Source organism: Pelecanus crispus, chromosome 7 (genome assembly GCF_030463565.1).
Source record: "Pelecanus crispus isolate bPelCri1 chromosome 7, bPelCri1.pri, whole genome shotgun sequence".
Taxonomy (NCBI): Eukaryota; Metazoa; Chordata; class Aves; order Pelecaniformes; family Pelecanidae; genus Pelecanus; species Pelecanus crispus.
Genome location: NC_134649.1, coordinates 31249899 through 31263077, shown reverse-complemented (window position 1 = coordinate 31263077; position 13179 = coordinate 31249899). Strand labels below are relative to the sequence as shown.

Here is a 13179-nt window from a genome sequence, read left to right as displayed (position 1 = left end):
AGCCGATGTGATTCACTAGATACACACCTTTCCCATCTCACTGCCTGCACCAGGCTGACCTGCCAGATCTGTTCAAACAGACCCAGGCCATGCAAGTCCCACTTCCTTGAGCCCTGTACATGCTTCAGAGGCCTGCCTGGCCCGCCCCAACAGCAATGGTGCTGCTACTGCACATGTCATCCTCTGGCTGGTCTGTGTTCAGAGCAAGTGTGGCTATGGCTGCCTTTGAACTACACCCCTGCAAAGTCTCACTGCACTTGCAGGAACCAAGGCAGCGTCTTCTTACAAGCAGAGAGTGTCATGTTCAGGATGGTAAAGTGGTTAACTGTGGACTTGTGGGTGTCAGCATGTTCTGAGAATGGGAAGGAACAATGCAGGCAGTAAATAGGTTGCTTTCCTCTTGAGAGTACTGGGAGCTGGAAGACACCATTCTCCCAGGGACCACCTGGGCCACGCTAGCATGCAGCGGAAGTACTCACTGTCCTCTTCTGTCCGCTGCTCCACACTTAGCGTGCGCACTTTGATCTTCTCCAGGGTGCCAAGAGGCCGCCGCGGGTTCATCAGGCTGACGGCTGCTGTGCTGAGGAAGCGGTTGGCACGGCCCAGGGTGGGGGAGCTGAGCCAGCCAGGTCTAGCGAGAGCTCCACCAATGGCCAGGGCAGCAGAGGGACGCTGAGACTGAAAAGAAATTAAGGGAGAAACAGTTCTAGCTGTTTGGCTGCCTGCTATTCCTCTTTTGTCCCTGCAAGGATGTTGGTACAGATGCACAGTGGCCACTGGAAGGTGAGCAGATACCCTTCCTATCATGGCTGGGCCAGCAGTGCCAGGTTAGCAAATGGATATTCCTTCCTCTAAGGGCCCATGCGAGGTACAAGCACTAGATCTGCACAGCAAGAATCTGCTCTGTCTGCAGTTGCCTTGCACCCTTTCAAATGCAAACACCAAGAGCTGCCATGGAGGGGAGGGGGTATATTCAGATCAGTCGGGTAGTGAGACAGCAGAGCAAAGACAATTTTGCTGCTTAAACTTGGTGTATCCAGGACCTTGCTGATTTCCAGTGACCCTCATGCAAGTGCAGCTGTTTATTTGACTGCCCATGGGCTGGTTACAGTCCTGGCCCAGTCACTGCCCTCCTCTAAAGCAAAGCTTTTCTAGCCAGATGCTGAGCTTGCTGCCCTGGCACCAGGGCCCCCACAGTTGAATAACAGTACACGGCTCACTTGTGCTGCCGATGTTGCCGATTCCTCATCTTCATCAAGGTCGTCCATAGTCACTGCCTGCAGCTCCGCAGGGTCGATCAGGACATTGGCTTTTGCAGCCAGGTCATCTGCACAGAGCACACCAAAGCAGCTGTGAATGCAGGAGTCACCCTTCACTTCCCATGAGGCAGCCCTAGGCTCATCCTCTTTCCTGCTTCTTGTCAGTAAAGCAGCAGCCAGTGAAGCTGGGTGCTGCATCAGAACAAGCTCACCTTCCCCCCAGCTTCCTTACATGGAATACAACTGATGTTGCTAACATAGCAGAGATCAAGCAGTGATGGGTGCTGCTCACCCAGGACCCATTTCTGTTCCTGGTCCTACCAGCAACAAATAGAATAACTGAGGAACCAGGAGACAACCACCAGGGCCAAACTGGACTAGCGTAGGGAAGGAAACTCAGGGCCTGAGACTATTTTTTAAGCATCCAGCTCTTCAGTGCTGTCCCATGATATATCCTCAAGTCACTAGGACTGAGACTTGGACCAGAAACCATTCTCAGCCCAGAGGAAGGCTGCGCTGACAGCTATGCTGTACAAAGCCTGAACAATGTGTCCTCTAGTCCATAGCCCTGTCTTTAAAGCTGGCCAGGAAGACCTTGGTAAGAGACCAGAGAAGATTACATGGTTCTCAAGTTAAGTAATCTAATTTTGAACAGCCGGGGATCAACTTGAGACAGGGAAAATGGTCCTAACCTTTCAAACACACTGGGGAAGGAAAAGAGAGATCTGAGCCAAAGCAAGTGCCACATTAGCCAGAAACCAGAGACAAACCAAGTCCGACTGAACAGCTAGGGGTTTCGAACCCTTCCAAAAGGAAGGCTTTGAAAGTCTGTTACCAGAGTAGCGTGCTGCATACAAATGCACAGCTGCAGTACATACACAGGGCTGCTATTTCTTGCCCAGAGTGGTACAGCAAGTAAATCTTGGACATCCTTCACAGCCAGCAGAGCCAGGCTGACAGTCAGCGCTTTGACAGCTCCCAGCCCCAGTCCTAGACCACCCTCTTCCCTCCACCAACCACAGGCCCCATTCAGGGATATAAACAGTAAACTGTTAACTTAAAGGATGCTCCACCCAAGAGGGACGGTGTCTTCTTCAGCATAACTTGCATCTCATTAAAATTCAAGTCTCCTCTCCTTAAATTTAATCACAATTCATTACCCACGGCTCCCTCCCTGGGATGTCTCTTGGGTGAACTCCAGCCAGGACCTGGATGCAGGTATTGGAAATGACAGCACTTACCTTTCAGAGTCTTCTTAAGATGAGACAGGAGACCTCCCAGTCGCTGAAGGTCAAAATAATCCACCTTCCCATTATAGAAGAGTTGAGGAGGGATATATGCCTCTGAAGCAGAGGAGATTTGGTTTTCCATGAGTCCCATGCAGACATGCAAGCCCTCCTAAGACAGACCCCAGGGCCCAGCCTGGACTAACATTTAGTGACAACTTTTGTTGTCATAGAAGCACAAGCCATGAAGGCAGAGGTGATTTCCACAATGAAGCAAGCATAAGATCCACGCCGGAACAGGAGCAACCGATGGCCACTGACAACAAGCCTCCCAGCACTTCCTCCCTCCCAGCCACAGTCACTGGGGGAAACTGGATCATCAGAAAACTTGGCAGCTCTCCACCTGGCTGCTCCAGCTCTGTCACTTAGTCCCACAAGGATCGTAAGGCACTTACTGAGTCTAGACAAAGGGTCAGCCTAAAGTAAGGAAAGGGAGTGCCAAGCAGATTATGGCAGGACAGGCAAGGTGGGGTTTGATGGTGGGAAAGCAACTGGCACTGACTTGGTTTCCACTTAATCCCCCAGTCTGGGAACCACAAAAACAAATATCTTCGCCTAAACTTTGACTACAGGATGACTGAGCTGCCCTCCTACGAACTCATAATCAATATCAGACTCTGCTCCAGAGCATACAGGGGAAACTAGCAAACAGCACAGGTGCCCCTTTGCAAGTCTCAATGTTAACTGGAATAGATTTGCACACAGGAATTTCCCAGGGTGACTGGGAACTACAGATGCAGTTCCTTCTACAGAAGGCTCAAGCACCCATGAGAAACACAAGATTTCTAGCATCCTGGAGAGCACTGCCAAGAGGCAAACCTTGTCCTAACCACAGAAATGTCCCCAAAGCTTCTCCAAGCCTTACCTTCACTGCTCAGGGCAGCAGGGGTCTTTGCCTTGTGGCCATCCCAGAAGAAACGCAGGGCAGCAATAAGCCGGTGCAGGAAGCACACCATGTACTCTGGTGGGCACAACACAGTCAAATTCTAGGGCAAGAATGAGAGTTCAGCCATCAGGGCAGGTCTGAAAGTGCATCTTAGTCCCAGTGGCCACATGGGGCAGGCAGAAACTTTGTGTCCTCAGCCTTGCTATTATCTCTAGCTTCCAGCACTGGGAGAGAGCCCAGCCCTGACGGTAGGCAGCGGTTTCCACCTCTAGAAAGTCCTGGGCACTGAAACAAGCTGGTCTGACAGAGGAGGATGGATACCACATGCTCCACCATAAAAGATGGGGCTGATCACGAACACAGAGATGCAGGTCAAGAAAGGGTTTCCTGCAACAGCGGATGTCTACCTGCCAAAGCTGCAGGCCAGCAGCCTAATCCAGGGCCAGAACAGTCCCCACCTAAGCAGTGAAGAGGATGCCAAAGCCAGCAGGCCAGCCACGACAGAGCACTCCACAGCTGTGCTCCCTGAGAGATTTTAGGATGACGTTCAGCTCCCACCCAAGGCTGTTCCCAAGGACCGCTTTCCCACAAATCACTGCATAGGACTTGGATAAGCTGCCTGGTTTCTAGCCTCAGATCTTCTCCCTCCTCCCCACTCCCTGGCATATGTAGACCTCAGTTGATCAACTGCTGGAAGCAGCCCAGCCAAAAGAGCAGAGCTCCCAGCCTGAAGATGCCAGAGAGCTCTCAGGGTGAGGCTTGCAGGATGGCTGGCCCTCTGACTTACCCCTCTGTTGCTAGCATTCTCCTGAAGAAACTTGCGGAATTTGTTTAGGAAGATGTATCTGGAGGCTTCCCCCTGTCAGGAGGAAAAGCAGGTGGTAAACCTATACCTTACAAGTCCTGTGATGTGGAGATACTGTAGCAAAAGATCCACAGAGAACTTACCCCTCCTCTGTCCTTGTTGTTCAGCAGCAGCTTCAGAATCTGAACCTGGAGACCTTCCACCACTAAAATGGGGACACATGTCTGCCATCAGAAAACAAGCACTGGAGGGTAACTACTCATATTAACACCAACTGTGTACCCTGTCCCCAGGAGAAAGGCTACCTCCTCAGCAGAGGGGGCCCAGGAAGAACTGGTGCCAGCAGAATGCCAATCCTATCACTGTGACAATTTTTACCTCTGCCACCTACCAATAAATTCATCCATAGCCGATAAACAATGCCCCTAAAGGGGAATTTTGTTTTGCTCATGTCCCATGTTGGGATGCTGCAGTCTGTGCAGTGGGGTCCCAGCACTCATACCCCTACACCAAATAATGGCATGGCTGGCCCCTGCCTCTGCAGCACAGCCGGTTCTGGTAGAAACACAGGTGGACTTCAGGTCGTGAAGGGTATTTGGAAACAGCTCAAGGGTTGGTCAACCTGGCTGCACAAAAGGTATGGGATCTTCGCAATTTCCCCCCTTCCTCACAGACCTTCAATGCGTTTCTTGAGTCGCTGGCAGCCTCTTTCATATGCCCGCCGCCTCAGTCTCTCCTCAGCACTCTCCTCCTTCACCTCCTTACTCTCCTTGCCCTGGTTGGGGGACAGACACTGATCAGTAGGAGATCATTGCATGGGGAAAATGTCTTGCCAAAGGGCAAACAGAAACTCACTGAAACAATGTGGAATTATGTGACTGCAGCTGGCAGCACACCTGAACAGGCCTTCCCTGGCTTTGTAATGAGTAAGGGCAGGAGATCTTTTGAGGACACATAAGTCAACCTGTAATTCCTTAGACGCTGTGAAGTTCCCTTCCAAATCTGTTGCCATAGAAAACTGTCCCCCTCCCCTGTCCTGAGCAACGCACCCCAAACATCCCCTCTAAGGGGACAATAAAGGTGACAGAGCAATGGTACAGCTCTCATACAGCTCTGCAGGGTCCACCAGTGCTAACGCAGCTGGAAACATGGGCTATCCAATTTCCTCAGCCAGAAAACAATGGGGACAGCAGGCCACAAAATTTCTTCAGCCTCCTTAGTGGACGTGCCCTTACTCACCTCCTTGGTGAAGCGGTTTGGCCACCACGTGGTGGGAATGAGCTCCTGCAAACCAGCCTCCTCCACACGCAGTGGGCTCTTAATGTAGAAGAACACAACCGAACGGAGCACATCGAAGCTGGGGCCAAGTTAAAGCAAGTGTAGAAGCTATGTCGGGAGAAGGTACAGGGCATGTTTCCAGACGTGTAGTGAGAGACCCCTCTCCAAATAACCACTCAAAGCTCTGCAAGATCCAGAGCCCCCTCCTCCTGGGAGAAGCCCCACGCAGTTATCACAGCAGCTGCCCAAATGCTAGCATGGCAGCTGGACTGCTCTGAAAGTGTTTTTACTTTAGGGGACATTAGCGAGGTCAGTCAGGTAGAAATGAAGTCCTCTGTGTTAGCAGCATGTGAACTATATGACACTGCTCCCCCTCCTCAAAGCAGGACTTTGCAGGGAATGGTGTCAGACAGACAGAGGAGACCTGAGAAATTAGAAATGACCTCTCAAAGATAGGGTGGCTTCTGCCTCCCAGGACCTGCAAATCCTTGAAGTCTCCTTGGCTGCATTATTGAGGTCAGGGAGAACTGAGACTAGAGGAGGTACAAAGGATACAGAACATTGCTGAGTAGATATTTCCTGGATTTCTCATGCTTCAGGACTGCAATGGTGAGCCGTAGGTAGTGAATCTAGGGAAACAGAAGAAACAAAAATGACTTCATCTACAGAAGAGGATACGACTCTCCAATAGGTACAATGTGACAGAACCACCATCTCTGGATCAAGCAACTGCAAAATCCAAAACATTGTGTACCTTTGGACAAGGGGACATAACAGAAGCTGGCTAGTCACAGCTTCCTGGGGATTCAGAAGTGCAACTCACTTGTAATCCCAGGTCTGGGATGATAGGGGAGAACCTGTAAGCCCGCAGCAGGGACATCAGTAGCTGCTTGAGGCACTCATGCACTTCATACTCCTAAGAAAATAAGAAACACATTGAACAGCAACAGCATGGAGTTGGGAACAGCTATAGTTCCCAGAGTGTGACCTTGGAAGGAAGCATTCACTTCTGAACTGAAAAAGCAGGTGCTCTGTACCCACAGTGTTTGTCCATCTGACTCCACAGGAGAGAGTCAAAGCAGAAGTTGGTACTGTTGTTTTGCTACAGGAAAACAAGTTTCTGTACTAATAAAACCAACCCAAAAGTCATCTACAAAAAGCCAAAGTCTCAGGTCCTATTTAGCTGGGCTGAGTCACCCATCCTCGTATCCCCTGAACCTACCCAACACACAGTGTTGGCAGAACCAACCCAGAAAGGAATGAAGTTATTCGTCTGTAATTGTGATAACGGAACGGCTGTCTTTTGGAGTCCAACTCATAGCCAACCAGCAGGATGAGAGCCAACTCTTCCACACACACAGCAGCCCTACCAGGGTGTTCAGCTTTACTTCTAAGACGATGGGTCTGAGGGGGTCATGACATTTTTCAGTTAAACTTTTCATGACAGCTGGTTGGGCCAGTGCCTGTATCTGTTAATTGTTACCCCAAAGGACAGACATGCTGTCTCCAAACAGATCCCTGGCAGTGATTGTCTCTGTGTAACCACTCCAGCAGCAGCTTCCCAGTGGCTAGCAAAGGCTGCCTCAAACAAGTGTCCCAGGAAGGAGTGACCTCATCCAGCTTGGACAGGAAGGGGCATGTGAAGTTGGAGGAGGTTTTTCCCCAGCAGTGCTAGAGGTGGTAAGAGTGCAGTGCCCATTTCCGCCCCAGTACTGCACACTCTGATCTATCTCTTGGGGCACATGACAGCATTTAAGACCTCCACAGTCACATAAGTATTAACAACATCCAAGAGACCAACTTATTTCTTATTGATAAATTTGATGTTCCCAGAAGTAGGAAGTTATTCAACATCACCAGTTCCTTTAGCAGTAGGAGAAGCTTAGAAATGCCTTGTTAGCGCATTCCCAGTGTTGCCATTACAAATTACTCTGCACTCAACCCTCATTCCCTGGGTGTGAAGCAGCAGCCAGATGAGCTAGGTGAGAGGGTGGAACCTGAAAACCCCAGGAACTTGTCACCAGGAATGGAAAGAAGCTGATCACTACCAGCATTTTCTAGGGAAGGCTCCTGTCCTCAGCACCTCCCATGGTCTCCCTGTGATCCCTGAGGAGGAACCAGCACCCTAGCAACTCACCTCCATAAGAAGCCACATGAGATCCAGCAGCTGCTGAATAAGGGGATGGGCCTCCACTGCCCCCCCTCGCTCAAGGATGCTCAACAGAAAGGTCATGAGCACATCTTCCACCAGGTACACCTTGCACTGCAGACAGAGAGCCAGGTCAACAGTTCTCCAAGGCACAGCCACTCCCCAGTGAAAGCTGAGGTTTACCTCCCCTTGCAAGCACAGTAACAGGCACCTACAGAAGCTTGCAATGGGCAGGTAAAACTCACCATAAGAGGGGAGAAATAATTGAAGATGTGGGCTAATGTAATCAACACTGTGGGTTCTCCCTGCAGCTGCCACATGGATGTGTCCTTCTCCACCAGTTTCCCCTCCTGCAATGACAAATCCAGAAAAAACACATGGCTTGGATCCAGTCCAATACACCCATACACCAACAACTGAATGAACTGGAGGCCTGGAGCAGCCACTGTTTGCTCCCCCATGCCTGATTGCAGTAAAAACCTTGAACATGGGAATTTCGGGTGGCAAAGCAGCCAGGTCCATGCCTCTGGAGAGTTGTAGTGCAGTCCAGATGTCAGTTACTATCAGCCATATGCATGCACCTTGACAATGTTTTTCCAAAAGGGTTCAAGTGTACATGATCTTCATCTGCAAATGGGAATCCCTATAGAGGATATCAACGAGTAAAGCAGGCCTCCATTCAAGCCAAGACCATAACAGATGGTGTTCCCTATGCTTTGGGCATGAACTGATCATCTCTCACCCTAGCAGAAAAAAAATGGTTTCTAGTGAACATTGCCACAGCCAAAACAGTTCTCAAGGCAGACCTGACAGAATTTCACCACATTACTGCACCAGGACATCAGTAAAAGGTTTAGGATATGAACAAGCTTCTTTCAAGGCTGCAAAACCAAAGCCAGCAGTTCTGACCCTGACAAACATCACCTCTTGCATACTGGGAATGAAACTTCATAGGACTGAGAACAACAAAGCCCACCCGGTATGATTTAAATTAAGTCCTGGAACTATCAGGAATCCCATTTTGTAAGCCGAAGAGCTCCAGGGACATGCATGTCCCATGCAAAAGCATTTAGACTCTCAGGTGTATGGAAACATCTGAGCTGCCAGCACGTGCTGAGAAGTGCAGAACCACATTTCCCAGCACGGTGCCCCACAGATCCGCCCAGTAACATTAGCCTACCGTCACATCTATTCCGATATGGATCACATTCTTCAAGTAGCCTAGCAGCTTGCGAGCCTTCGCTAGGTCTGCAACAGGAGGATCTTGCAAGGGGCGGTAACCTTCCACTGGATAAGTAGGCAAGTGTTAAGGGAAAATGCAATGTGATCCTTTCAGGACTTCTTTTGTTTGTGCAAGGAAAAGACTGTGTCTCTATTTTACTTTATACCCACGCATGCCTCAGTCACAGTTCAAACCACAGTGCCTTCTAAATGGATAATAAGCCACAAGCTCTTATCCCCACTTCCTCAATATTGCAAGCAGCAAGTATTTCATACCACACTTCTGCTCTCATCAGAAAGACCAACAGGAACCTCCACTACAGCTATCAACAGGCACACCCAGGACTGCTCTGACAGGAGGTGCAGATCTCAGCATTCGCACAGGAAGGCAGCAGAAAACACTAATATCATGTCAGAGGTCCCATATGGCTGGGAGGTAGAAGAAACCAGTGGCCAAAAGGCTCAGCAGCATCAGGGTTTCCAAAACTGGACTGTGAGATCTTTGCAGGATCTGAGTGCCTGGGAACAGACAGCCCCCAGCTGCAGCAACAGCTGCTGACTCAGAGCTGAAAGCAAATCTCATTTCAGAAACTGTCAGGGACCAGCAATGATGTTTGTGTGCCCTGAAGTTCTGCTCCAGCTGAGGGATATCTGGTTCTTCTCTCCTTGACCCTGCTCTGAGCACAAGTGGCAACAGAAGAAAGTGAACTGCAGTCAGGTATGTATATTCTACAGCCTCCAAGGATGGTCTCAGGATAGGCTCTTCTCCCTTCAGACCTCCTCTCCCCACACCCAAAGGATATCGGAGTGGACGGCTCCCAAAGTTAAAAGCAACGGACTCTTTGAACGAGAGGCTGATTGCAGGGAAGTAAGCCATTCCAGCGCCCCTTGTGATGTTATCAAAAGCTGTTCCCAGAGATATGCCATTCCTGAAAGAAGGAAAACCCACAAGATTTTAGCCACAGTAAGAGGGTTCTGAGGTCAACTGGGCAATCCAGGTATCCACATTCCCCTCCCAGCAACTTGCCAACACAGACACATCAGCCAGTTGTGCCTCCTGCCACTCTTAACCTGGCACACATGCAAACATCACAGCTTTGCTGAGCAAGAGCCCTGGGAAGCACAGCAGCACTCCCATTTTCATACGACAGCACAGGAAGGCACTGGAGTCTGCACAATATGCAGAGCCCACTTGGCTTCAAGTGGAACCCAAATCCTTACAAGATAACTAACCAGCAAGACATCTTAAAGGCAGGTGACATTTTTGGCCTCATCTGTTTGATGTTGGTGGAAATAGAAGGATAATGCTCTCCTCTAAAAGATGACATGGAGCATCTAATCGTTTTTAGTTCTGGATGACTTGTTGCAGGCTGTACTTTAGGGCCAGGGAACAATTCTTATTCAGCCTGGTCTCTGCTCATTGTGCATGGCAGTTAGAGGCTGGAGATTTACCAGCCTTTCCACAGCTCCTTGTGAATCTAGGACAGGCAAGGTCTACACTGGCCACAAAAGCAATCAGTGTGGCTCAGCCAATTATAGTATTAAGCATCATGAGAGATGGCCTCCCCTCCAAAATCCTAGCAAACTTTACACAGATTTTGTAGTTTGAATGTCTTTCCGCAAAATGCTCTCACCTGAACTTAGGAGACTCAACAGCCTGTTTATATGGTTTCTGAACACAAAGCAGAAAAGCAAAGGCTGGAACTACTGAGGAACTTGAAGGGGAGAGGGCAGAAATAGGGCTTAGCAACCTGCTGAGCAGTGAGGAAACCTTTATACTACACACAGACATCACCAAAGCAGGGAACTGGGCAAAGATGCTTACAAGCAGAAAGCAATGGTGCCCTCATCAAGGTCTATCAGACAGCTGACGATGTCTCCTGCTGCCCAAGACTGCAGTAAAGGGAGAGAAAAGGTTAAACATATATCCAGGGTGTTCCCACATCAGAAGAAAGACTGCAACCCAACCAACCCCTTGTGATTAAGGGCTGAAGAGAGAGTTCCTTCTCACAGCAGCTCACATAGCATTCTCAGACACTTCTGGAAGCTGCACATAAGCCACTGATTGGGATCTTTTTTCCCCCCAGCACTAGGAACATGCATGGGATCAAACATATTTATTCCAACACTGCATCATCCTCTGATGTGCTACAGAGAACCAGAGCCTTCCAGAGACCAACAGCAGCACTATGCCAGGAATCAGTCTGCTGGGGCTGCTAAACAAAGCACCCGCACAGCGTGTCCAGCACCCCTGAAGTACAAACAACTGCTGGCACACAGCCTCCCCAAGAGTAGACTGAAGCAGAGAGGACAGCTTGAGGGCATTTCACAGGGCCCAGCAGAATCCAGTGAGCAGGAGGAGCCACCTGCTTTATTCTCCTTACTCCACATCCCATTCCTGGGAGGACAGCTACTCACTTTGCCATAGTTGGTAGTCGTCACGTTCCACTTGCGCACCCTGTTTCCATCATATGCATATGAATCTGGTGTATCTCCAACTCCTTCCTGCACCGAAGTATGAAAGAGGAGACTCAGACCAGACCAAGCACAGAGGATCCCTCTCATTGCAAGAGCAGCTTTAAGAGGGAGACCAACAGACAGGGAGAGCAGCTGACAGTACACATGCTCTGTCTGGGAAAATGTGAATCCAATGGCCTGTGATCTTTGGTTCAGAGAAATACACCATTCCCTACCCATTTTTGGATCAGAAGAAGAATACTGGCATACTATAATTCCAAACTCTGTCAAAGCAGCCCCCCAGGATGCTTGTCACCTCCCCTCTCACATGTTGCAGAGTGGCAAGTTAGTGAACTCTGCAGCTGACATCCCTTCTCAGCATCAAACATCCTATCTGCTCCCTGAGAAGAGATGTCCTGGGCCTGCCTCTCCTGGGCAAAAAAGCCCCATAGCACCAGCTGCTGAGGGCCACCCCAAGAGACAGGCTGCCAGCACTGCAGACCCACACAGTCTCTGGAGAAGACTCCAGCTGAAAGACAGCACATAGCAGAGGCTACATGCAGCAAGAGCACAGCAACACACCCAGTGTGCAAGTCTTTCCCATTGTGCACCATTCTGTGAACACAGACCAGAGAGTCTAGTAAAAATTTTTAAAACAGCAGACCTGGTATTTCTAGTGTGTGTGCTGGGCACAAAATGCCAGCAGGGCAGGAGCACAGCACCAATGCGATGCTCCACACTGACCTAAAAAGCAGTGGTGGAACACAGAGCAGCCCTGTGCCACATGCAGCAGTTACATTACCTCCTGATTAAATCTGCAGTTGAGAGTACACCAGCCAATCTGCATGAGTCCCTGGGAGGAGATGAGCACCTCATAAATCCATTTCCCTGAAAGAAAAAGAGATGCCATACAGTAAATCCCTGCCACCTGGCTCATCGTTAGAGAAGCAGAACCTGACACTGCTCCCACAGAAAAGAATGTGGCTCACAAAGGAGCTTTGTGACAGCCCCAGCATTCCCCTTCCACCTCTTCACTCCGGCATCACACAATCCTCCATCCTTCTGACTTCCTGGAAAAGCCAGTGGATGAACTGGGGAAGAGAAGGCTCAAGATCTGGAACTGCAGCATAATCAAGAGCTTTCTAGTTGTACATCTCTTCACACACTCTTCCTGGGGTCTTTTCTCAAAGCATCACCTACTTTTCACCTACTTTTCTCCTTACCTTTATACACACATGTTGTGGCCCTGATGGAGCCAAAGTTACTGTGGCCAATCACCTGGACAAACAAACAAAAGATATTTTGAAGTCAGACAAAAGACAGTTTTGCTGAGCCCTACCCACTCGCTTCATCCTAGCCCTCAAAACCAAAGCAAGACGGAGAGCTATTCACAAGCATAGTGTAGGAAAGAGACAGGACATCTTCCCCATCCCAGCAGCTGTACTTGGGGCCGACAGGCTCTGGGGAACCATCCAGGTCCTCCCCACAGCTCATCTGTACTTGATAAACCCCAGTGAAGCATGCAGCACGGCAACAGTACAAGGGCAATGTGGTGACAGACAGGTTCCCAGTGAATTGTGACAGGTATACAAAAGTGACTATTATACAGGAAAGACGTCTGAATCCTGGACAAGTTAGAACAAAACTATAGATTCAGGGTGTCCAGACTAAAGCCCAGGACTGGCAGGTAACATGCTGCCCAGAAACTGAACCCTGTTAACTATTGACTCTCTCAATCTCAGGACAGACCATGAAGAAGAGCAGAAGGTAGCAATGAGGAATTCACAGGCAAGTCAGTCTGATCTGATATGAAGGTAAGTTCTATGTACAGCCAAGGT

The 13179-nt window shown here is 49.6% G+C and overlaps 1 protein-coding gene across 2 annotated transcripts in view; it reads right to left on the bottom strand.

Moving 5' to 3' along the window:
- Window positions 1–13179, bottom strand: part of RNF123 (ring finger protein 123) — a 48612-nt gene that overhangs the window by 29992 nt on the left and 5441 nt on the right. Inside the window, exons 5-22 of one of the 2 annotated variants that reach the window (XM_075713617.1) lie at window positions 12565–12619; window positions 12144–12229; window positions 11303–11389; window positions 10710–10777; window positions 9688–9813; window positions 8844–8958; window positions 7909–8013; window positions 7652–7777; window positions 6338–6430; window positions 6070–6143; window positions 5476–5593; window positions 4912–5011; window positions 4380–4441; window positions 4219–4290; window positions 3411–3531; window positions 2501–2602; window positions 1221–1327; window positions 480–678 (exon numbers count right to left, since the gene is read on the bottom strand). In XM_075713617.1, the coding sequence (XP_075569732.1) occupies window positions 480–678; window positions 1221–1327; window positions 2501–2602; window positions 3411–3531; window positions 4219–4290; window positions 4380–4441; window positions 4912–5011; window positions 5476–5593; window positions 6070–6143; window positions 6338–6430; window positions 7652–7777; window positions 7909–8013; window positions 8844–8958; window positions 9688–9813; window positions 10710–10777; window positions 11303–11389; window positions 12144–12229; window positions 12565–12619 (1816 nt within the window). The remainder of the gene's footprint in view (window positions 1–479; window positions 679–1220; window positions 1328–2500; window positions 2603–3410; window positions 3532–4218; window positions 4291–4379; window positions 4442–4911; window positions 5012–5475; window positions 5594–6069; window positions 6144–6337; window positions 6431–7651; window positions 7778–7908; window positions 8014–8843; window positions 8959–9687; window positions 9814–10709; window positions 10778–11302; window positions 11390–12143; window positions 12230–12564; window positions 12620–13179) is intronic. The other variant, XM_075713618.1, reaches the window with a different exon arrangement.